The sequence below is a fragment of the Cynocephalus volans genome, chromosome 1, assembly GCF_027409185.1.
Source record: "Cynocephalus volans isolate mCynVol1 chromosome 1, mCynVol1.pri, whole genome shotgun sequence".
Lineage (NCBI taxonomy): Eukaryota > Metazoa > Chordata > Mammalia > Dermoptera > Cynocephalidae > Cynocephalus > Cynocephalus volans.
Genome location: NC_084460.1, coordinates 22,050,442 through 22,076,737, shown reverse-complemented (window position 1 = coordinate 22,076,737; position 26,296 = coordinate 22,050,442). Strand labels below are relative to the sequence as shown.

Sequence of the window (26,296 nt, the reverse complement as noted above, 5' to 3'; positions counted from 1 at the left end):
GAGCTCAGGCAATGGTGTTACTCTTGAGGGCACTGAGCCTGGATAAAACAAGATTACCATACATAGCACAGACGTTGAAGAAATAATTAGGGCCGAGCCCGTGGCGCACTCGGTAGAGTGCTGCGCTGGGAGCGCGGCGACGCTCCCGCCGCGGGTTCGGATCCTACATAGGAATGACCGGTGCACTCACTGGCTGAGTGCCGGTCACAAATAAGACAAAAAAAAAAAAAAAAAAAAAAAAAAAAAAAAAGAAATAATTAAACACAGCAACTAGAATTAATGTAGAAGTTCAGAAAAATTAGACAAATACTATAAGTAACAGAAATAAAATCTATCACAGCAACAAATGGAAAAAACCCCAAAGGAAAAGCAAGTAAAGTTCGTGTCCTCAGTGCCAAATATTAGAAGCAAAGCTCAGAGAAGAGAAATTCCAAGAGACAATGAGAAACTGACAAATTAGGAAAGAGTGAAAAAAGGCAATTCAGTGAGTGGAAAGGAGAGGACTGACTGGAATACCGCCCACTCCCTCTTACCAGGGTTATCCAGAATCGATGTCTATGTATGAGAACTGTAGCTGTTTTATTCGTGTGTGTGTGTGTGTGTGTGTGTGTGTGTTTGATATCCTTTTTACGTTGCTAGTACATTTTAAATTTTCTCAGCAGTACTTCGATGTGTGTGTAAAATATTGACGATATTCTTTTGATAAATGCTCAATGTAGAATTTTAATTTCAGTTGTTTTTCCTCTTTCCTAACTATGTGAACTAAGAGTTTAAGATGAACTTTAACATGGGTCCGCCGTCACAGACGGGGATAGGAGGGGACAGTGCAGAGGCAGCAAGAACCATTCAAATTCAGCTGGGCACAAAACTCAACAACAAAAAAGTTCTGTAACATTGCAATATTAATATTAACAACATAACGATAATATAACGTTTATTAGAAACAATGTATCAATATTAAAATATATTAGTTAACGATGAACTGATTCACAATTATCTTAGATACTCTTATAAGCAAGTTTCCTTCTCTGTAAAAGTAAAAGTAAAAATGGAACCTACCTTAGAGTGGTTGGGAGGATTAAATTGGAAAATACACTATAGCCCGGCTTATCTAGTTAGCACTGTTTTCAGCAAAACAATTAGTAATTGCTATTACTAACACTTTTTAATACTTGTATTTTTGGCATATGCATCTTCATTCAATGGCCAAAAAAGAAGGAGCAGAGAGCTGGTTTTTACTAATTACTTCTTCTCTACTACATATTTTACTAACACTGAAGCCGTCCACGAGGACCCTAGGTCACGACACGCACCTAGGAGAGGGCCCTTTTGCCAGCCACCGGCCTCGGAGATGGCTCCGACCACCGGCCTTGGCCTGAGACGGCTCCTGCCCCCTCGCGGCCATGTTGGCCGCGCGGTCATCCCGCCTTGCTCGTTCCTGCCTTCCCCTCCCTACCGGCCCACGCTCCCGGGTGCGGGCAGAGAGCGCCGCGCTCAGACTGCTTCTCCAAAGCCCAAAGGCCTGATGGCGCACGCCTCCCGCTGCCGCCGGCAGCGCTGGGAAGCCGGAAGGCGACAGGGTCGCAAAAGCGTCGCGAAGGCGGCCGCGCTTGGCGGTCCCATGCCACCTGTATAAGGAGAGCGAGCTGGGGTTTGAAAACCAGTATGGAGGCCGCGGAGGCCGCGGTACCCTGGTATCGCGGGGACTTCATGGAGAAGCGGCTCGTTGGTGCCCCAGGCTGCTAAACTCTCGCCGCCTGCGCCCCCGCAGCGCGGCCACAGGGCCATGCTGGCCTCGCGTGTGGCGCGCGGTTCGTGGGGGGCTCTGCGCGGCGTCTGGTGGACGCCGGGGGCGCGGCCCGGCAAGGGGCGCGACCACGGGGCCCTGCTGCCGCCGGCGCCCTGCTGCCTGGGCTTCCTGGCGGAACGCTGGTGGCTGCGCCCGGCCGTGCTCGGTGTGCGGCTGCCGGGGGCTGGCCCGCGGAACCACTGCTCGGGCGCGGGGAAGGCGGCCCCTGGGCCCGCGGTCGGAGGGGCCGCCGCCGCCAGGGACCCGGGCGGCCGGTGGGGCCCGGCGAGCGCCTCCAGCCTGGTACGTACTGAAGAGGCGGTGGAGGGCCGGCCGTGGGCTGGGGGTCGCCGGCCCTACGGGGGCTCGGTCCTGCATGCGAATAACGTGCTCTGGCCGGTCCGGCTGTTTCAGAACTTTTAAACCGTTCCCTGCAGAGAAGTTACGGGCAGGTGGTTCGGTCGGGTTGAATATCGGGGGCACCAGTCAGGTCCACCTGCAGTCTTGGTGGTCAAGTTAGAACCCCCTCTCGCATCCTTCCTCTATCCGCACTTGTTGCTGGAAGGGCCTCTGTAGTTTGCATTGGTAAAAATAACCTTTGCTCTTCTTATTAAAAATCTGTATTTAGTTTTCTGAAGCGAATCCCCAATGTTTAAGGCAAGTTTGTGGGAATCTTCAGAAAGCTATACAGGCCTTTCTGTTTGTGCAAGTTTGGTTCACCATCAGTTGACCTTTGGTAACCTTACACATTATAGGATGGATAATTAAATAATTTAGGTTGTGATTAAAAGAGCCTTTAAATAGTCTTTTGTAGAAATAATTGTAGAAAAAGATTAGAACTATTCTTGAGGTAAGGGAAGCTAATATCTGTCCACTTACTTGCTGAAATACTGCCCAGGCAAAAGACATCTGAGCATGAGTGAGAGAGCTTTTGATGTCATGTCAGCAAGACTCATGCCATTATTACATCTTCAATTGTTATGTCTTCAGTGGGCCCCTGTACTGCTTTCATCAGTTGTACAGCATGGGTTGAGGTGGCCACATCCTGGCAGGGGTCTCAGCTCCACTAATAGCTGAAGCATGTTGGGGTTTGAATGTTGGATGCTCTGAAGTTGTCATATCCTGTCTGACGCCTTCCCAGAACGGCAGTAGTTGGTCGAGTATGCCACAGGTTATCTGGTTGGGTAATCTGAGATTAGCTTTCCTAACGTTAATTTTGAAATTTTCACATATTTAATGATTAGAAATTAATGAAGTACGTTATTTTAACTGAAATACTTTATGTGGAACTAAAAAGAATCCCATTCACTGTTCCAACAATATTCAGTCCAGTTTATTAACTCACCAGATGAAATGATGTAGCTGTTTGCAACTTTATTTTTAACTTTGTCCCATGGATTTCTCTGAGATTAATTTTAGGGCTCTTCATTGTGATCTTTTGCTTTGTTACTCCTTTTTCTCAGTCATGAACTACCTTCCCTTCCCCCCATCCCTCTGTGAGTTGCTGTAACACTGGATCAGTATTTGACTTATTCTGTACCACATGATGGTCAACAGACTTATCGTTTTTCTCTGGACTTTGAAACACTCTTGATCTTTGAACCCGAATATGGAATATATTCCAAGAACGTTTTCATTTAATTTTATAATGTGGTCTACTTTCAATAAAAGATCGCAAAGTAGAGGTTTTTATGCTTCTTGTTTGGTGATTTGTTTCCTGGAGAATTTGAAGTTGTTCTATAGCTTTCAGTGACAGTATTCTGCCATCTGATCCCAACAGCAACCACACCATTATCCCTCCAGGCTGAAGAGCTTTCTTTCTGGGGTTTTGCTGCGTTCTGTTTGCAAATACAAACAATATTGTGAGAGAATACCTTTTCTTACAGGATGGTTCATGAAATTTAAAAAGATGTCTTTAGAAATGGGTGCTGCCACTTGTTTTTTAAACCAAAATTAAGGTACATGCAAGTTGGTTACTGATTTAAGAAAGAGGTTAAGTAAGGTTAGTTCTTGTAAGGAGAAAGTCTCATGGGGTGGAATTGGCAGTCTTGTCTTTGAAGAAAAAAATCCAGGCTGTAGGGAAAGGCATTTTCGTGGTGTTATTTCTGTACCCTGTTGTGCAGGGTTTCTTAGCTAGGCTGAGGCTTTTTAAAATTGAAATAGCCTCTCATGAATCATATTCTGTTTGGCAAGGAGGGGATGTTCTTCAGAGCAGCTGCCAAAGAGCCCTTTTGACAGTGCCAACTTCAAACTGCTTGGCTCTAAATGAAGTTTCAAGGAATCATAAAGCTCCCACATGGGAGCTGTAAAAGCCCTCGGTTTCTAGTTGGAGATCTTAACATTTCCGTGGCTGTTTTGAACAGATTTACAAAATTTCTCTTTATTTCCAAATATCTCAATTTCTATTTCTGTCTCCATTTTCTTCCAGCAATTCTCCCACTTAGTGACAAGGTTATAGAATTAAATCTGTTTTTTTTCCTCTTCATTTGTATCTCCATACACTGTGTACAGCATTTAGCATTCTTTTGATGGATGTGTGTAGGGGAGTAAGAGGTTATTTGCAATAAATGTTTCAAGCCAAGATGCTTGGGGTTGATAATTTAGCTTTTTTTTTTTGACACTTTCTAGAGTATTTGTAAGTAGACTAAGATCTTCCTGAAATTTCACTTTTAAAATCAGTATTGAAAGTTCTGAATTCTAATAATGAAGTCACATATTAAAGACTTAACTTATATGGGAGAGAATACTTGTACATGTTTATTTGGTCTCTCTAGGAAGAAAACCTACTGTATATATATGACACTTTAGTCTGTGTTTAGGTACATGACACATCTTCATCTTTTGTATTCTTGAAAGACAGTTTTGCAGGGTTGTCTGTAAAAAGAACAGAATGGGTTTAAAAGCTCAAAGTACTAAATTTAAAGTTTATGTAGGGCTGGCCAGTATCTCAATTGGTTAGAGCATGGTGTTGTAACATCAAGATCAAGGGTTCAGATCCCTGCACTGGCCAGCCACAACAACAACAAAACAAACGAAAATAAAGTTTATGTAGCTTCTGACCCTTAAGATGAAAAAGTGTATTTTTCTAATGTATATAGTTATTTAAGATATGAATTTATAGTATTTCATTTAAATTTTGTTGTCTTTGTGTTTCAGTATGAAAACCCGTGGACAATCCCAAATATGTTATCAATGACGAGAATTGGCTTGGCCCCAGTTTTGGGCTATTTGATTATTGAAGAAGATTTTAATATTGCACTAGGAGTTTTTGCTTTAGCTGGGCTAACTGATTTGGTAAGTTGTAAGTGCACTCCTGTTTTGCTCCTCTTTCAAACCCCAGGGTCTCTTCTACTGCACTAAAATAGCACAGCCTTAGTTTGCTTTTCCTTGGACAGAAATCTTCAGGATGAATTTGACCTAGAATTTTGTGTAAGGACTTGTATTTAGCATCTGTGTAGGACTCTGTTTTTCTGTATATGATCTAAGTGAAGGTTGTAAAGAGGCATAGGAGTGGGTGCTTTTTACTCTTGGTTTTTAACTTCTTTGTGAAAGAAACACCCTTTGAAATTCCTAAAGAGCTGAGTGCTTGCTTTAGGGATAGAAACAAAGGAGAGAAGCTGTGAGGCTATTTTTCTTTTTATTGTGATAGAGAGAAATACTCTGATCTGCAACAAGAATTGGTTTTCCTGATAGAGGGGGAAACAATGGACTGGTTGTTATGACCCAGGGAACTGGGATGTGACTAGGGAGCTTCTAGAGGCCATAGCTCTGCTCGGGTTTAATGCTAGCAGGAGGCTGTGGAGTACCTCCAGATCCAGTCCCTGTACTCTTCTCCACACCCCTGACTGCCTTGTAGAAGACCCTGACATGGACATTGGGCATCTTGCCTTCTTCTGCTTCTCCAGCGGATGGACAAAGGAGAGAAGAGCTCCTTAATACCATTGTGTTAATTTTGGGGGAGAGGAAGTTTTATTTGGGTGATCTTAAATTAGAATTGGGAAATAATTTTATAACAGAAGAGGCTATATTATGTGTTAAATAGGCTTTTGTGGACTGGGCAGCCATTATCATGTATGACATTATTTGTATTTATTATCCACCTTGTTTCACAAAGGATTTGAAATGGCTTATAATAAAACTATACCCCTACAAAAACACAGTTGTAGGTAGTGGGGGAAAGGTAGAGGAAAAATTTTAAATCAGAGCAAAGTTAGTATGTGGAAATAGATACAATACATTCTTCTACAAGGCTGGTCTGAGTTCTGTGTGAGCACCCAGAGAAGCAATAATGATTTGATGCCTCTTCAAACTGATTTATGTTTGAAAAGCTTTGCTCAATATTTATTTAGTGAGAATAGAGAGAAGCTAATTTCCTATTAATAATAGTTGCATAGCATCTTTCTTTGTAACAACATCTATTCCCTTTGAGGTTCATATAAACAAATTTCCATCTGTCCAGTAGCAGCAGTAGCTTGGTGAGCAATGTACAATTAAGTGAAGGTTTTGGAGGATAAGCAAAGGAGAGCATTTGCATTGTTATGTGACATTTGCAAACATGCATCAAATATCTCCTCTCAAATTCATTCTTGCCTCTCTTTTTCCAGAGTTTAGCTCCTTTTTGTCACCACCTCCCCCCATTCTCACAATTTCTTTCCTTTTGTCCCTGCTTTTATCTGTGAAACCTGAAGGCCTCCACTTGTTATTGATATGGTCTCCAGGTCTGTCAGAGGCCATTTTACTGATAATGAAATTTTTTGTTTACATAACAGACAAGATTGTTTTCAGTTATTGGATTCACCTTTTTTGTTTTTTAGTTGTTTCTTTTTAGCTGCCACATGAGTTTACAATAATCACTGAATGGGAGAGAGGCCACATTGACATTTTTATAAAAATGTAAGATAATGTGTGTGGAATCCTGAGTTAACTGGTACCATATTTCACATTTATTCCATAGAGGTTTTGATGTCCCTAGATGGGTGGACTCATCAGGTGAAGCAGGGGAGTGACAAGGTCTCGGTGTTGTGTGTGAGAAATGGGAAGGCAAGAGTAGAAGCAGAGTAACTGGTTAGGAGGCGTAGAGTAACCTCAGGGAGTGATGGTAGTAACTTGGACTGGGTGGAAGTTTGGAGTTGGAGAGAAGTGAACAGGCTTAAGATATGTTTTGAAGATAGAGTTAATATGTTGATGGATTAGATATGTGGAGTAAGAGAAGGAAGAGTTAAACATGAATTCTGGGCTGTTACTTTTTTTGTATTTCTTTTCAAAAACCATGTGCATGGAGGTTAGCATTTTCTGTGATGTGCAACACTTGGCGTAGGATAGTGTTTGGGGAAAACATACTAAGAATTCTCATAGAGGGTGAGTGTAGTAGTTTGGAGTTAGAGGAAGTTATCATTACTGAGGTACAGATCTAGAGGCTATCAGATACAGGTAGTCTAGTTGAAATCATCTGGGCTGAGTTAAAAGAAGAGAAATGGGGGATCAGAGAAATGAGCAAGAAGTAGAGCAGTGGAGAAGAAGCCAGTAAAGGACGCAGAGAAGGAATAGCTGGTGAGGAAGGAAGAAAATCAGGCAATGAGGTGTCCCAGAGGCTAAGTGCAGAAAGTGCCTCAGTTGTGTTGAGGTCATGTAATCTAACTACAGAATTCATTGGTGACGTTATGAGCATCATCTCTGGAGGGGTAGGGACCCCTGGAGTGGGTTGATGAGCAAATGGGAGGTGCTGGTGACAATGTACATTGTTTTGAGGAAGTTTTGCTTTGTAAGGGAATATAGAAATAGGATCAATGAAGGGTAATTTTTAAGATATACTAGGAGAATTTTTGTTGTTAATTAATTAAATGATCAGGTAGAAAGGGAGAGATTGATGATTCAGGGGAGGTGGAGAAGGAGGGAGGCAAGTCACCGAAGGTGAGAGGCGTAGGATCAGGGGTCAGGGAAGGCAGAGAATGTGAATGGGCGCCGGGAGGTGGATTTGGTGATGGAAATATCAGGAGGTGCTGTTAATCTTTTTCTTTTTTCTTAAGGAAAATATAGATATGGTCATGGGTGAGAGGGTTAAGGAGGGATGGGAGTGGGTCTGAGGTGAGAGCAGACAGTGTGAAAGGAGAAGGTAAACATAGTAGGCAGGCGTAGGATTGCCAGGCAGTATAGAGTGCCCACAGATTGTGGTCATGGATTTGAAGTGAGACCAATTAGACCATTTGTGTGTTTTTCTTGAGCAGTGTTAGCTGCTTGGGTGTAGGTTTGGAGTTCCTGGATAGTTGTGTTTAAGCAGGGTTGAAGGAGAGTGGAGTAAGGGAGTTACAGATGTTTGCAAAGGACTGATGATGTTGGTGACCTTGGAATCTAATGGGTCAAGGAATAGTGAGGACAAGAGGGTGATGATGGTGATGTGAAGTTCCCTGAGATCGGAAACCTGAGCTCAGAGAACTTGAAACCGGGATCTTGAAAGGTCTCAGCTCTTCATTCTAGGTACTTTCTGTTAAACATCATCATCTCTATTATACTTACAAAATAGATTCCTTCAGTTGCGATGGTAATAGCTAATAACTGCTTTTTTTTGAACTACTAAGTGCTGAGTGCTGAACAAGTATTAATCACATTATGTACTGAAGAAAACCAACCCTTTGAGGTAGGTAATGTTATCTTTTTTTTACAGATGAGGAAACTAAGGCTTAGAGAGGCCAAATAACTTGTCCAAGGTCATTGCTGGAAAGTGCAGAGCTAGGACTTGAACCAGTTCTGTTCTGCTCCTAAGACCAAGTTTTTAACCACTGTCCTGTGCTACTGCTGTAAAATATCCCATGTTTAACTACACCTTAATTAATTTTATTTTTTTCCGTAGAAATAAGAATAGAAAATTAAAACATTTGTCAACGCTTGAATAAGCCAGGTAGGGACTTGGATAAATCAGAAAATATCTTCCTGTTTAAAGTGGATAGGCCATACTTGGTTTCAGTCCATGTCGTGGCACCAGGATGGCCAGATCTTTCCCTTTCTCAAGTTAGGCTGGAGATCAGGGTTTTTATGGGAGTATTTTGAACATTTAAATATTGGCAACTAATTATAATTTTTAAAAGCTCTGGCAGATCAAACAAAACCAGCCTGCAGGCCCCATTTGGACCACTAGCAACTAGGTATGACCTGTGCTTTAAATTATACTTTGCTTGTGTTGAAAATAAGTAATTTAAATATAGTATCGGAATTTTAACTAGACCAGGTACAGAGGATTGAGTTTTTTATTCAAGTATAGGTAATGCAGATACAGGCAGAAAATGTAATTAACAGTGGTACTGAACAAAATGAATTGAAAAATAGTAAGTTACAATATAGAGAGTTGGATCAAATTATGGAAAAGTAGGTAGGGATTGTGAAAGTTTAGCATCTCACAGTAAAGAGTAGTCCTGGTGAGTAATAAGTGAAAATAGCCCAAGGCTCAAAAGATGGGGCTCCTAGTCCAGGCTTTGACAGACATGCTTGCTGTGAGTTTGTTTAGGTTCTTTACACCTCTAAATTTGTGTCTGGGTTCATCCTGCAAAGAGACATTGTCAAAATATTGAGAAATAACCGAAAGGCCTTGAGAAAGAAAGAGTTCTATAGAAATGTGAAATTATTTTCAGACCAGTTGCTAATTTAAGAGCTAAATGTATACAAGGGTACTTTAAAAAGTTTGTGGAAAAATAGAATTAAACAATAATACGAATCTTTCCATGAGCTTTTTGAAGACCCCTTGTACCAGTGAAAGAATGAGAACGTTTGGAGGAAAAAACAGGAGATTTTGTTAACATTTTATGAAAAAATAGTTGTTATGCTGGTATCTCTTAAGCTTAAAGTTATCTATTCTGTTCCTATTATGACATTTATAAAAAAAAAAAAACTTCTATTTTCAGTTGGATGGATTTATTGCTCGAAACTGGGCCAATCAAAAATCAGCTTTGGGAAGTGCTCTTGATCCACTTGCTGATAAAATACTTATCAGTATCTTATATGTTAGCTTGACCTATGCAGATCTTATTCCAGGTAAGAACGCCATCATGCGTACTTTTAAATAGCACGAGAAGAATGACATTAGTCAGTTTAGGATTTCTCTTGAGAGACAAATAATTTTTCTTCCAAAATATATTTTTTTAACTTTAAACTGTTTTCCTAATTTTAAACTGTTTTGCTTGTCAAGCTATTTGTATTAGAATTTATGTCCTTGTTATACTAGTAAAATCGGTTGTTTTTGTAGTAAGATTGTTTAAAATTAAAATTGAGAAGATATTTCACAATGCCAATTCATACTACTCTAGAATCTTGGTTCTATATTATTTATTTTTAGTGCCTAGCTTTTTGAAAGCAATTTAAAGTTTTCCTAAGTCTATTACCATCTTTATTAAGTACAGTTTAATCATAAGGAGAACTCTGAAATCTGGAGATTTTTGTAAAATTTTACATTATTATTGTTGTTCATACACTATTATGCAATTTTTAAATTGTATGTGTAGTTTGTAAATTATCAAAATATTCTTTCTAATAAAATTTTGTGATCTTTTGCTTTGTTTTTTGCATGTGCTTTTCTGGTTGTTCATTTTCTACTTTAGCTATATTTCTCAATCAGTTTCTTTCCCTCAGTCCAGATTAAACTGTTTTCTTCCCGCAAGAGTTAGACATAGGATCTGAGAACAAAGAAGCTGCCATGTGCTCCTTCAGTCTCATGTTGTTATGGACATTTGTAGGAAGAAGTGTAAGTGGCATTTCAGTCTAGTGTAGTCTCCTCAAGCTGGAAATTCTTCACCTTTTGTCTTCTCAGTTCTCATATCAAATTTAAAAAATTGGACAAATGTTTATATTTATGTGCTTCTTTGAAAGTTAAAATTGAGGTGTATTTATTTGAAGGGGCAGGGGTCCTCTAATGAGTATAAGTAATTTTTAGGAAAAAGCCTATAGAGCATTCTGTTGACATTACTCAAAATTCAAATGATCTTTTTAAAAGTGTGTGTGTATTCATACTTCCCATTTTTCAGGGTTAATTTGTATTTTGTTGTGGTGTTTTACAAAGGTTGGCCAGGTCACTTTCTGTTGAACATAGAAATTGTTTCCAGGTTTTGGGTATTATGGAAAATGTTGCTGTGAGCTTTAGTTAAATAATTGGTGTATGTTGCTTTCCAAGCTGGGCCTTCCCTTCACTATCATTTGGGAGGGTTCCATTTTCTCTCTTCTGTGTTGGGTCTGTTTTTCCAGGCTGCCATGTCTTTCTTTTTTTTAAGGTACTCCTTTTGGTCGAGTGCATCCCAATTTTCTGTAGAATGATGCAGTATGGCAGCCAAATTTTAGAGGTCTTGGACAGCTAAAATGTCTACATTCTACTCTCCATACTTGATTGACAGTTGGACTGGGCATAATTTTTCAATTGCAGACTGTTTTCACTCAGAATTTTGAAGCCCTGTTCCATAGACTTCCAGATTCCATCTGGCATGCCATTCTGATTCCTTTTTTTTTTTTTTTTTTTTTTGTCTTTTTCGTGACCGGCACTCAGCCAGTGAGTGCACCGGCCATTCCTGTATAGGATCCGAACCCGCGGCGGGAGCGTCGCTGCGCTCCCAGTGCCGCACTCCCCCGAGTGCGCCACGGGCTCGGACCCTGATTCCATTTTTTTAATAGGTAAGTGTGTTTTGTACTAGAAAGCTTTGAAGTTTTTTTTACATTATTCCTACTTCATGTTTTAAAAAAATTTTTCTTTTAAAAATTTATTTTCTAACTGCTTATATGGATACTCAGTTATCCCAGCACTTTTTATTGAAAAGTATGTGTTTTCCAGACTCACTGCAATGTTCATATACACATGGGTCCATTTTTGGGTTGTTTGTTTTTTTCCCCATTGTTTTGTTTATCTTTGTACCAGTACCACTGTTAACTGTTGCTTTGTAATATTGATTTTCTAATGTTAAAAAAACCTGCAATTCTTGGTATAAATCTAACATGGCCGTGATACATTATGAAGGTATAGCTGGATTTGGTTTGTTTACATTTTGTTGAAGATTTCACATCTAGATTCACGAGATTGGCCTGGAATTCTCTACTCCAAATACCCTTGTTAGGTTTTAGTATCAAATTTATAATTAGCCTCATAAAATGAGTTAGGGACTGATTTTTCTTTTTTTTCCATTCTTGGGAGATGTTTGTCAGTGATTGCAATTATTTACATTTTAAATGTTTGGTAGAATTTGTTGAAGCCATTTAGGGCCTAGAGTTTTCTTTGGGGGAGAGTTTTAAAATAGTTGATTCATTTCTTTAATCGTTATAGGATGATTCAAGTTTAATAGTTCATCTATTGGCCATTTTGTAAGTTGTGATGTTTTTCTAGGAATTTGTTCATCTACATTATAAAAAAATCTATCCCAAGCTATTTATAGTATCCTCATTAACTTTTTGATGTCTGTAGGATATGTAGTAATGTCCTTTTCATCTTCATTATTTGTCCCTTTCTTGATCAGTTTTGCCAGAGGTTTGTCAGTTTTATGGATCTTTTCAAAGAACTATCTTTGGGTTTTGTTGAGCCTCTCTGATATGTTGTTTTCTACTTCATTAATTAAATGTTACTCTTTTTTTTTCTTTGATGTCCTTTTTCTAAATTCTTTAGAAGAATTCTTTCGATTAGAAATAAAATGAGAGGCCACATATATAATTAAAATTTTTCAAGTAGCTATATTAAAAATAAGAGGAAACAGATGGAAATAATTTTATTGATATATTGTGTTTAACCCACCATATCAAAAATATTGTCATCCTAATTTGTAATCGATAAAAAATTATTAATGAGTTTTTTTCATACTAATGCCTTCAAAATCAGACTAGCCACATTTCAAGTGCTTAATAGCCACATGTGGGAAGTGGCTATTGTATTGAACACTGCAACTATAGATGGACACCTAACTCATTGCCTTTCAGATTTTCTTTTCTAAAGTTTGAATGTAAGGCTATACATTTTTCTCTAAGTATTACTTTTGTTGCTTCTTGTATATTGATATTGACATTTTTGTCATTGTCCAGTATGGAATATTTTCCTATTTCCATTAGGTTTCTTTCTTTGACCTATTTGGATAATAAGTATTTCTTAATTTGTTGTCAGTTTGTGGGGGTTTTCTAGTTATCTTTTGCTGTTGATTTCAAGCATAAATTACTTTGTGTTCAGAGAACATACTCTGTGATTTCAACCTTTCAGCCTAGTGTACAGTCAAATTTTACAAGCATTTCACAGTGCCTCAAATGAATATATATTCTGCAGTGTTTGGGTGTGATGTTCTATGTATGTATGTTAGGTCAAGTTTTTAATCCTGCTGTTAAATCTTCTATTTCTTTACTGCTTTTCTTTTTTTTTTCCCCTTTTGATCTGCTTATTCTATCAATTACTGAGGGAGTGGGTTAAAGTTTCCTACTGTGTGCAGTTTTCTATTATTTTTCTTTGTAGTTTTTTGCTTTATATCTTTTGAGGTCATGCTATTAAGTGCATGTAAATTAGAATTGTTATATCTTGTTGGTGAATTGAATGTTTTGTTATAAAGTGATCCTCTATGTTTCTAGTAATGATTTTTGCCTTAAAGTTTCTTTTTTTGGATATTATTATAGCTATACTAGCTTACTTTTGGCTAGTGTTTGCATGATAAATCATCTACTTTCAATATTCCTGTATCTTTATTTTTTAGATATCACTTGTAAAGAACATATACATGGGTTTTCTTTATTTTATCCAGTCTAATGATTTACCTTTTAATTGAAACATCTAATCCATTAACATTTACTGCGATTACTAATGTATGTGTCTCAGTCTTCCATTTTACTTTAAGTGGTTTTTTTGGCACATATGTTCTGTCCTTTTTTTGTATATATTTTGTATCGTATTTTCTTTGCACCAGTTTGAAAGTTTTACGTTCTATTTTCATTTAATTTTCCTCAATATTATAACATTCTTCCTTATCAAAGTTTAATGTTAACAATTGTATACTCTTGCAGAGCCTTGGAAAGACCTTAGGATACTTTTGCTCTAATTCCTCTCTCAGCTTAGGTAGTTATTGTTATACTTTACTTTTATATATTTCTTTAGCCCACAAGATATAATTGTTTATACAGTCAGTGTTCATTTAGATTTATCTTCATATTTGCTACTTTTTTCTAGTCAATCTTGTTTGATATATTTCAGACTTTTCATCAGCAATCATTTTCCTTTTTTCTGAAGTATTTTCTTTTGAAATTCTTTTTAATATAGGTCTGTTGATAAATTCTCCTTTTTGTTCCTCTGGAAAGATTTTTTTTTTTTTTTTTAATTCTTGAGGGATATTTTTGTTGATTAGAATTCTGGTTTGGCAGTTATTGTCTTTTAGCACATTTAAGATATCATTCAATTGTCTTCTCACTTCCACTGTTGATAATAAGAAATCAGCTGTTATTCCGTTCCTTTTTTTCTTTTTTTTTTTTGGAAGGCAGTCTTTTTCTTCTGGCTGTTTTTAAGATTTCCTTTGTCTTTGGTTTTCTGCAATTTCACAATAGTACTTCTTGGTATGAGTTTCTTTTTTATTGATCCTGCTTGGGATTTATTGGGCTTTTTAATCTGTGGATTAATATCCTTAAATCAGTGTCAGAAAATTCTCAGCCACAATCTCTTCAGATATTCCTGTTGCCTATTCTTTCTCTTCTTTTGGGACTGCAATATGAGGGGGCCTTCAAGAAGTTCATGGAAATATTCATATTATCTTCTAATTTCATTTTTCCATGAGCTTTTTGAAGTACCCTGTATACCTATATTAGACCTTCTTACTGTATCCTGTAAATCTCAGACTTTTTTTTTTTTTTTTTTCCTGTATGTTAGCTTATTTTATCTTTCTGGGCTTCATTTTGGGTAATTACAAATGAGAATACTATTTTTCATTTTACTAATTCTCTCTTCTGCTTTGCTGAATCCCTTTAATTCTACTATTGTATTCTCCAGATATAGAATCTCTGTTTTATTCTTCAGACTTGCTAAGTCATCTTAGTTTTCAGTTTCTTGCTGAAATTTCTCAATTTTGGCTTTTATTCCTTTGAATTTAGTAAACTTAGTTGTTTTATAGACTCTGATAATTCCAAAATCACATCTTATGGTGGTCTCTTTTATTTGTCTGCTGTTTCTGATGATTTTTACTCATGGTATTTTGCTGAGTTCTTACTTTTTAGCAGGTATTAGCCTGGTACTTTCTTAGCATCTTGTAAGTCTTTTGTTTTCACGATCTTTTTTTAAATCTTCTTCTTTAGTTATTTTAGTGGTAGTGTTCTGAATTACCTAGTCAAATATTAATGGAAGCTGAACCTGAGTATCTGTTCATTATCCTTGTAGTTCTAAAATTTTACAGTGATATATGGCCTATATTCTACTATAGTTTAGTGTGAGTCTTTCTTTCATTGTGCTGGGTACTAAGTAGGCCTCTTCAGTCTGAAAACTCGTTCTTTAATTCTGAAAGTCTTATTACATTTTTGATAATTTTCTGTCTTGTTTTCTTGGTTCTCTCTGAAATTCTTAATTATAATTGAGTATTCATGGATTGATTCTCTTTTTTCTCCTATTTTATTTTCTAAACTTTTTCCTTTTTAGGAGATTTCCACAGCTTTGTCATTTACCCCTTATGTTGACATTTGTATGCTATAACTTTAATTTTCAAGAGCTCATGTTCTTTGCGTTTGTTGTTTTTAAAAAAGTGTTCCATTCTTATTTCATGGATGAGTGCATCATTTAAGACATCTGTCTATACATACATTTATTTTTTTAAGTTTTTTTTTTTTTTTTATCCCTATATTACATGTTTCTTTCTAATTGTATTTTTTTTCTGTTTTGGCCTCTCTTTCATGATGGAGACTTTGAAATGTCTGGTGATCCTTGGCTACTTATATTTGAGTGAGGCATAGAAAGTTCATTGGGAACTCTCTGGGCATTGGCCAAACTTGTTGGGTGGTGTGCTTCTCCATAGGATGAACAGGCTGGGACCTGGCTGTTGAGGTGCAGGGCCCTGAGTTCTTTGTACCTTTAGATCTGTGCTATAGATCTCAGCTCTAATCCCACTTCACTTCAGTGACCCCTAGGTTCAGAGTAACATGTAGATTGGAGGTTGGCAAACTTTTTCTATCAAGGGCCAGATAGTAAATATTTCAGGCTTTCTGGGCTGTGTGGTTTCTGTTACAGCTACTCAGCTATGCTATTATAGTGTGAAAGCAGCCATAGAAAATACATAAATTAATGAGCATGACTTTGTTCCAATAAAACTTCACTTATGGACATTGGAAATTGAACTTCATAGAATTTCATGTGTCATGAAATATTACTCTTGATATTTTTTTTCACTAACCATTTAAAAATGTAAAAACCACTCTTAGCTTTAGGGAGCTGCAGCCCTAGTGCAGAGACCTAGTGGACAGGTGTTAGGGAGGGCTCAGCAGGCAGGGGTCTAACTACTCTTTCTAGGGACTTTCTGGGTTTCTCTGGTGCGAATTGGCCTGCTTCTTGTGGGCATCCCTTTTGAAGGACTTAGGTTTTGCCTCTCTCTACCCTAACACTAATAAACTTAATGAAAACATTGAAATATTCTCTGCTACCCATTCTCTTTGTGACTTTATATCCTTTCATTTTTTTTACTGTCATTTTTAGAGGGGTTTTAGATAGTAGAGATATGCATATATGCAGTCTTGCATGTTCTTACTTTAAATTGCATTTTTAAAGTCACATAACCTTGATTTTAATAGCCTTATTTTCTTTAAGAATGAAAAATTTGCTTTCTTCCTTAGCTAGAATAATCAATCATTTTGCTTTTCTTCTTGCTCTTTTTATTGGAGAAGGATGAAAATAAATTTGTTGACTTCTTACATACATTAGAGTATCGAGTGTGAATCTAAGTTAATTTCTACTTGCTTGTGTGCATTTGTTCTGCCATGTTTATATTATTTTTGGTTTGCCATATGGTACTTTCTTATTTCATGTTTAAATCAATCTCTAGGATAATTATTATGTTAAATTTATTGTTTTCAATGCAAAAATCTATGATATTGATGTTGACCAATTTAAATATGTAAAAGTGAGTTGGTTTTATGAAATATTTCCCTTTATTGCTAATAAAATTTGCGCATGATTTACCTCCTTGTTGCAAACATTCTCTGTTTCAGACAGAGTTAGCAAGTAGGGAGTAAAACTTTGGAGCAGTCCCTGACACACTTTACACTGTCCTACCCACTACTAACACACTGTGTCATACTCTAGTAGGCAAAATGAAAGCTGCTCTAAGTCCTGGGAGAAAAGAGAGGGAGGGCTGAGAGAGAAAGCAGGAGCAGAAAGATGATGCGAGGGCTGGTCCGTAGCTCACTCGGGTGAGTGTGGCGCTGGGAGCGCAGTGGCACTCCCGCCGCGGGTTCAGATCCTATATAGGGATGGCCGGTGTGCTCACTGGCTGAGTGCGGTGCATACGACACCAAGCCAAGGGTTGCGATCCCCTTACCGATCACAAAAAAAAAAAGAAAGAAAGAAAGAAAGAAGGTGCGAGAGCCAAGGAACTGGATAAAATTGCCCGAAGATCCACAGTAGGAGCCCAGATACTGTCAGTTGGTAGAGGCCTTTGAGACTATCTGGTGTAGCTAGGTCCCACCCTAACTATGCGTGTGAAAATCACCCAGTAAGCTTTCACCTGTGCTTTATGAAGCTCTCCTGAGGTGATTTTTGAATGGTGATTTTGAGTTTTGGGAACCCTTAATTTTGTTAATAGTGCTTTTCACCATCAGACTACTACGGATGGTAAACTGAGTCCAGAGTTGCTAATTGCTAGGTCACACTGCTGGATTGGAGCTTAATGCACTGTCCCAAGCCTAGTCTATGAATTCCATAGATCTGTGTTCCTGCGTATGTGCGGACTTGCATGTTCCTCATGTTTACATGGGTTTTAATTTGCATGGGTTTGCTTCTTTTTAAAAGTGTGATTTTTTTGTTAGATTTTGCCAGCTAATGATTCCTATAGAAAAGTTTCTTTTAAAGGTATGAAAATGCTCCTAAAAATCATGGCTCTCTGTTTTCTTGCTTGGCTTATACATGTGTAGTAGTCATGTCTCTGTTTACTCCATATGCCATGACTGGAGTGAATAAGCATTATCTCTTTGGAATAATGTTGTCATCGAGGATTAGGCCACGGATCAACACTGACATCATAACTGTGACCAGCAGAGATTTAAATTTTAAATCTGTAATTAATTAGATTATGTTGTAAATTGCAGAGCCAGTAGAATTTCAGAACTGGAGAGGACCTTAAGTACAGCCTCAAATAATTCATAAAAGAATTGTTTGAAAGTATTATGGAAGGGATATGCATGATCCTTTTATTTTAGTACTTGGAACAATTTGAACTGAGTGTTTTTGAACTCAGGATCTTTTTCTCTTTTTGAAAAAAGTGGTTTTTTTCTTATAAAAGATACACGTTCATGGGTAAAACTTTCTACAGTGTGGAGGATATAAAGTGAAACAAGTTCTCTGCCCTCTCGTTCTTATTCAGTGATAGAGTAGGGTTCCATGGATATCCATCTAAAATATCCTTCTGTAGATGGCTCCAGGATCATGCTGTATAATCTGAGGAATAATGAGAAAACTATTGACAAGTTGAATTCATTGAATGACTGAGCAGGGAGAAAAATAGTGGTTGACTTAGTAGGAACTGGCTGGACAAAAATGAAAATATTTTTGTTTCTCTACAAGTTGTACATGTAGCAAATTTAATCTTCAGAGAATAGTCTAAAATGCAGAAGCAAGCAATCAAAGCTCCTGTGACTCCAAAGTAGATTGATTCTTCTGGCATTCTTCTTAACCTCTTTGTTCTCTCTTTCCATGTAGTTCTAATGAGCATGGTGATCTTTTTTCCATACTCACAAAGCTAAGAAATAACAAAGGAGGAGATGGGGGGTTGAGGGTGTGGGAGCTCAGTAGAGCTGACACCAATAACTGCAAAGATTTATAGCTTAAAAACATATGCAAGAAAAACAAAATAAGAGGGGAAAGAGGATCAACGTCTTGAAAGGCAGACATAGATTTCTGAAGCCATAGTCTGTTCTTCACCTTTAATTGAGGGCAAGTTAAAGAAGAATGTAAAAATCAGTGGTTCACTGTGGGGACCCTAAACCATCAATAAGTGTTCGTTATAAACTTTTCACATAGGGGAAACACCAGTTTATGGTAAGGCTGAATGAGGCTTTATTGTATTCATAATGTCTAATCCCAATTAAAACTATTTTGTATTTAACTTTCAGTTCCACTTACTTATATGATAATTTCAAGAGATGTAATGTTGATTGCTGCTGTTTTTTATGTCAGATATAGAACTCTTCCAACACCGGTGAGTTTGTTTCAAAAAAATATTCTTTTAGTCATTACTTATGATTTAGGGAAAAATATTATTTTTTTTAACTCAAATATTCTTTTAGTCATTAAAGTATTCTTTTCTTCATTGCTTGTTGTGGCAAGAAAAAAAGAAAATAAAGTTTTCTCTGTATGTTATTTGACCGTATGGGAATAATTCATGGCAATTGTTTTCTGATCCACGTATCAGGAATTTTTAAAAAGTAACTATCTTGCTTTCTTGCTATTTGAATCACCCACTAGGGTAGTTTAGTGAATATGTGACTAGTCAATTTTAAAAAAGGTATGTTTCTGTTTTAAGTCAAACTCTTTTCAGTTGATGGAATTTGAATCCCAGACCAGCTAGCTCCCATCCCTAGCACAAACTGTTAGATTTTTTTGCATGGATTCAAGCTATGTTGCTGTCTAATTTAGACTCTATGGATTGTCTGAAATTGGTTTTTATTTTTTATGGTGGCTGGCCAGTTTGGGGATCTGAACCTGTGACCTTGGTATTACAAGGCTGTGCTCTAACCAAAAGAGCTACCCAGCCAGTCCTGAAATTGGTTTTTAAAATCAGTTGTATGAGCATGGGTTTGCCTTATGCATTTGTTCATTGGTTCTATAAATATTTGAGCAAGTAAGCAAGCATAGCATAATAACCTCTTTTGGTTCCCAGTCTAGTGAAAATAGAGCAGTATTTTATTCATTTTGGTTTTTTAACCTATGAAAAATAGTGATAAGGAAGTTTTATTGAGTGTATTTAGTAAAAAGATGGAGCAAGCAGAATTTGGTGTTAGAATTTTATAGGAATTGAGAAATAAATCTATAAATAAAAAAACAATTTTCAATCGTCTTTGTGTGATTTATAAAGAATGTGGATATTACTCATTTAGCATAATAAAGATGACGCATATAAAGGACTGATATAGCATGGGGCCAGGCATACTGTAAGCACTCAGTAACTGGTACCTACATATAACAAAAAAATGTTTGTTTTAAACTTGAATGATAAATTGAGTAGTTTAATTTTTTTTTTTTGTCTTCTGCTAGCGAACACTTGCTAAGTATTTCAATCCTTGCTATGCTACTGCGAGGTTAAAACCAACATTCATCAGCAAGGTAAGATACATACAACATCCTTGTAGATTATTCTTTGTAAATTTTTGTTATAGTGACTATAAACCTCAGTCAAGAGCAGCTGAAGATGAGACAGATTTAAAGGCATTGACTGGAGGGGATTGAGAGGGAGGTCAGGCAGACAACTTTAACCCAATTCTTTTGTCCTCCCCCTCTTTGGATCATTAGGATGGCAGTGTGCTTGGGTTAATGGTCTGAGTTGAAGCCACTGAAGGAGGTAATGGGGCTGCTGTTTAGGTAAGGTGAAGGGAACTGAAATGTAATTGTTTCTTGATTAAGATGCGAAGAGATTATGAAGAGTCCCTTGTGATTTCACTACCTCCCTCCCTGTGGTGAAAACACCATTTAATAAGGTCCTTTCATTGTGAAGATTGATTGTTAAGTGGAAAGGGATAGGACAAAGCTTTATAAACTAATAAACAAGTGCTACTCTTAGTTGTCCATCCCGATTTCCTGAACCTTCTTCAGGACAATAACTATACGCCAATCTTGGCACACAAGAAGGATACTATTAATGCCTCTTAAGCCATATTTGTTTTTCTTGGAGTCTTGAGAAGTTTGCTCAAGTCATTCATTTGTCCCATCCCTTATGACAGAGATTTAACAGTTTAGAGATGCAGATCATCTTTGGCACAGATTGCTTTTATACAAAGACTCCCTGGGGTGGACTTTCACCTACGTACATAGGTATGTACGTACATAGGGCCTCTCATGATGACTGGAAGTAGTCGCCAGTGTATTTCCAGTTCCTGTTTCTTTTCTCCCCGGTGCTGTCTTTTAGGATAGGGAAATCTACTCATTTCCTCCAGAGAGGCTCTTTCATGGAGATGAGTGCATTTCAGTTTTCTAATCTAACAGGGTTTGACAGGTAGGCAAGCGAAAGGAGCATTGGATAAGACACTGAGAAGTCTAGGTTCCAGGTTTGGTTCTGTTGTCTGCTGTGACGGCAGGCAAGTCACCTAACTCATTATATTTTTTTATCTGTGAAGAGGTAGCTTAATTATTCCCATATTCATAGGGGTGTTTTAATGGGCAGCTGGAAAACAAAGAATTTTGCAACATTATTGAATTGCTATGGACATTCAGGGTAGTGGTATTTTCTGACAGTTGTCATTACCCTTACTGTAAAAGGCAGCTGTGCAGATGGGTCAGTTAGTGAAGTCGGCCCTTTGGTGTGTTCTCACCTGTGAGGACCAGCTCCTTTACTAGGGATATTGCAGATCAGCATCAAGCATGCTGAGGATATTCATGTTACAGCGTGAGGGGCCATGCTTTGTCTTATAAGCTTGAAACAGGATCCACTTGGCGCTATTCGTTTATTACTTTTTTTTAGGTAAATACAGCAGTCCAGTTAATCTTGGTAGCAGCTTCTTTGGCAGCTCCAGTTTTCAATTATGCTGACAGCATTTATCTTCAGATACTGTGGTAAGCTAAATTTAGAACTACTTTGAGAATGTCAACAAAATGGCTTACTGTGACAGTCCTTGAATGACTTTGTTCTTATAATGTTTATTGCGCACTGGCTGGATAAAGCCGTGGCTGTATTTTGTGATTGATACCATTCTTAAGAAGCTTACTACCAAGTATAGGATGTAGAAGGTAGCTTTCATGCAAATTAAAAGGGATGAGAGGTACTGATAATGTGGTAGGGTTTTAGAGGAAGAAAAGATACTTCCAGGTAGGGAGAAAAGGGAAAGTTTCAGGGAGGAAGTGAAATTTGAGCCATTAGGTATAGGTGGATATTGTACAGGGTGAGACTGGGGGGAGGCCATCAGGCAAAAGGCAGACCCTCAGCAAAGTCAGCGTGTAGAGAGTGGGTAGGGGAAGGTGAGTCCAGCCTAGTGAAGGGGGTAGTGGTAGGGAAACCTGGAGAGAGGAGTTTGAATGTTATTTTATGATGCTAATTGCTTATTTATAGTCTTGAAAATGTGTCAAATTCAAACTTTTGGAGTTCAAAACTTGCCACATTGATATTGAAATACTATATTTTGGTACACTTTTAACTTTACAATTAAAACTTTCTTGCTTGATGCACTCTGGGCCAGAAAATGGTTGGTTAATCAAAGTCAGCTAAGCCAAAGAATCTTTAAAAATGATACATACTCTAAACTTTTAATTTTATTATTTTTGGCAGGGAGAGGGTGGCTGGCTGGTAATAAACTTTTTATTTTAGTCTAAAGTATGTTACATGCACATTCATTCTGATTAATCTTGTATCTTCTGATACAGGAGGAAGGCTTTTTTTTGAATGCAGATCCATCAATGGGTTTCTTCTTTCTTGAATAAAAACTACACCCGTAATACAACCTCTCTGATTTTTATTTTTTGTTTCTTTAGGGTGATGCAAGCACTTAGGACATTTGTAAAGCAATCTAAATGTAGGAACCATCTAGATTTTTACCATTTTTATGTAGTCTTTCCACAGTCATCTTGCCTACTTATTTTGACAGTATTTTTATCAGCCCACTTTTATTATTTCCAGAGCATCCATCTTAGTTCTCAGAAATGGCAGTTCTTCTTACATGTATGTTTAATTGGTTTATGTGTGAATTTAGAATATCACACAGGTTTGGGATCAGACAAAAATGAGTCTTGATTCTACCTCAGCTGGTAGAAGCAGAAGTGCTTGGGTTCACCAGAAAGGAACCTATTAGCTGTGAGCATTCAGCATGCTGCAGGCATCACACATGTCATTTCAAGGAGAATCTGGCTAATATGGCAATTTACTTAAGGAAAAATTGGTAAAGAAAGTTGAAATTTACTTAAAATGACTCAGATATCCTTAGAATTCTCAAAAACTGCAGGAAATAAAGTCTAATACCTAAGCAGCATGGAGCTTTGGAAAGAGCACATGGGCTTTAGAACCAAACCAGGTGCAAACCTAGCTGTCTCATGCTCTGAGCAAGTTATCTGGGTCTCTGTTTCCTTGTCTGTAGGATGAAGTTGTTGTGAGAATAAAATGAGAACATAAGACACCTAGAATATTGTCTGGGTAAAAATGACAGTTACTAGTATATCATTAGATTAGTTTTTAGGACTCATTATCTAGATTAATTTTCCTTGACAAGTCTTAAAGAAAAGCAATGTATTTAGGTTCTTGTAGTTAAAAGTTATACTACACAGCCCTTTTTATTTGTTAAACAAATCTTTTGCATGTATTTTGTATGATTCCCACTGTTACTGTATTTTAGACTTGACTAAATTTTCTTTCCTTCCATGAAAGGTGTTTTACAGCTTTAACGACAGCTGCATCAGCTTACAGTTATTATCATTATGGTCGGAAAACTGTTCAAGTGATAAAAGACAGATGAAAGTCATCCATCAGCACTAGCAAGGAAGCAATATACATCATCCGCGGCAGAGCCAGTGGAAATCTAGAGGAGTTTCCCTGTTTTGATGTTCAGCTTGAAAAAGGACTTATCAGAACAAACCTTGTCATTAAAATTTTTAAGTAATGTGCATTGAAAATAAGCTTGATCATGGGCATATGCAGAATTTCACTGTATTTTTAAATACAAATAAAACTATAATTTAGAATTTTTAATCTTAGGTTTCTTGATTAATTAAGAGATTAATTAGTTATTCCAATTATTGTAAATCATTTTTTAGTTTGTTTTTTAAAAACATAGTCCAGAGCATGGAAACTAAAGTTGACACCTCTCTTCAAGTAGAATTTAGATTGGTTACAAAGCAGTAGGGAGTTTCCTGGGTTTAAATATGTATCCTATACAATTTGGATATACATTTTTATGTTTGATTTTTAGATCCGTGTATACATTAACAATTCATGTGGTTAATATTTGATCATATAGGATAATAAGAATAAAGTTAGCTTAGCTGTGGATGAAATAAAGTTGTAAAGAGATTTAAAATTAAGTTTTGAAAATAATAAATGAGGTCAAACAACATAGGTATTGAAGTTCGTGTTCAGTAGTCTTCCAACTCTCAGGTGCCTCATAGTTTATGTATCAGGATAACAAATAGCAAAGATAGTTGAAATTGAGAATGTGGCCATTAACTTTTGCATCTAAAAGGCAGTGAGTTACGTTCTGGCTTCCCACTGTGTTTCTAACGTAGCAATGTTTGTATGATATTGAAACCTGTACTTATGTTATGTAAATAATATGAAACTGTATATTTTTCAAAGGTTTTTTAAAAAACTTTGGGGAATCTTTTGTTGAGATGTTAAAAATAAAAGCTAGAAAAGAAAATTGTACCTTCCACTTGGGTTGTTCCATATAGCATTCTTATCCTCTGCTGTTGCATAAGTTTTGTGATTCATAAAGTCCATTCACATATACCCCTTACATTGTAGAAAGAGTTGGTTTGGGACCATCTGACTTAAAAGACCTTTTTCTTGCTACACCATCATGTTTAGGAGAGTGAAGGATACAGGGAAGTGAGAGGAAGGCAGTGGCCGGTGCTGGTTGCTTCCTCTTAACTGTAGAGGTCTATTGCTGCCCATTGTCCCTGGTTTTAACCCAAGCACAATATGGAATCATACAGTGAGATTATCCAATCAGCTTGCTGAGCTGTATTAAATAAAATGGGAAGTTATAAAACTTAGGCCTCTTGGCAGCAGCATTCTGAGTCGTTCTTGTCTTGGAGCATACTGAAGCCTGCAGCCAGGGATGCAGCCACTGACTCAGATGGACGGGTGAGAGGGGAGAGAAGGATGGCAAGTGGCTGGCTGTTCTCTCCCTTTAGAACCTCCCTTACGGTCGCATAGCTGGGAGGCAGCAAGACTGGAGGTGGAAGTCCCACTATTGATCACCAAAGAGGCATACTGAGCGAGAGCAGAACCCGGTTTGGTTCTGTTGTCTGCTGTGACTGCAAGCAAGTCACCTAACTCATTTTTTTCACCTGTGAAGAGGTAGTTAATTATTCCCATATTCATAGGGGTGTTTTAATGGGCAGCCGGGAAGAAAGCAAAGAATTTTGCAACATTATTGAATTGCTATGGAAATTCAGAGTAGTGGTATTTTGTGACAGTGGTCATTACCTTTACTGTAAAGGGCATCTGTGCACACGTGATCAGGTTAGGGAGAGGTCATACTGGATTTTGATGGACCTTACTCCAGTGACTAGTGTCTTTAAGAAGAGGGAAGTTTGGATATAGAGACAGACTGCCACGTGGTGATGGAGGCATAGATTGCAGTGATGTCTGAAAGCCAAGGAATACCAAAGATTGCTGCTAACCATCAGAAGCCAGGAAAGGGGCATGGAGTAACTTCTCAGGGCCTCCAGGAGGAACCAACCCTGCTGATACCTTGATTTCAAATTTCTGGCCCGAACTGTAGGAAAATAAATGTTTCAAGCAAGTTTTACCAGTTTTTGGTAATTTGTTATGGCAGGCACAGGAAAATTAACAAATGCTAATGTAAAAAATTGAAATCTAGAAATATGGTCCCAATTATTTCATAGAATCATTTTCCCCCTAATTCGTATAAAAGTAAAGTGTATAGTAGACACATCCCACATAAGACACAAATCATTAAGGCATTATTTGATGGAGTTGGAAGCAGAGAAATGCTTTGACTTCTAGCTAGAAACTTGAGGTTCTCTTTTGCCCATTTCTTCCAAGAAAAATAAAGTTGCTGAAAGGGATCTTATGCTTCAGAAAAGAATTCAGTTCCTTTGTCCACTTAGGTGAAATGCAGTGAACACTGACTTAAAGGATCAGTCTTTTGCTGTGTTTCTCAAATGTTCCCAGAAGACTATAGTAACTGTAGAGCTGGAAGTAGATTTTTTTTTTTGCCATATCCAGAAATGCAACTAATAAAAACTCAGGAAACAACCAATAGATCTTCTCCCTCGCCCCCAGTTCCCGAGTTAACAATACATTGGAGTTGATTCCTTGAATAACTTGGTTCATTGTGCCTTAGCCAGAGCTTGACCATAAGGAACTTTTGCTAAAAAAGACCCGAGGGTGTCATTTCCAATATGGCAGGATAGGATGGCTTATGTGATTTCTCTGTTTTATCTCTTCTTACTTC

General features: G+C 37.6%; 1 protein-coding gene across 2 annotated transcripts; it reads left to right on the top strand.

Moving 5' to 3' along the window:
* Positions 1-1,628: 1,628 nt before the first annotated feature.
* Positions 1,629-24,496, top strand: CRLS1 (cardiolipin synthase 1). Of its 2 annotated transcripts, XM_063108615.1 has the most exons (7): positions 1,629-2,092; positions 4,946-5,083; positions 9,682-9,811; positions 19,073-19,158; positions 20,214-20,282; positions 21,634-21,725; positions 23,524-24,496. In XM_063108615.1, the coding sequence occupies exons 1-7, from the start codon at positions 1,787-1,789 to the stop codon at positions 23,609-23,611; spliced, it is 909 nt and encodes a 302-aa protein (XP_062964685.1). In that variant the 5' UTR covers positions 1,629-1,786; the 3' UTR covers positions 23,612-24,496. The 2 variants fall into 2 exon arrangements, with proteins under 2 accessions (XP_062964685.1, XP_062964696.1); XM_063108626.1 differs by lacking the exon at positions 21,634-21,725.
* The last annotated feature ends 1,800 nt before the right edge of the window (positions 24,497-26,296 follow it).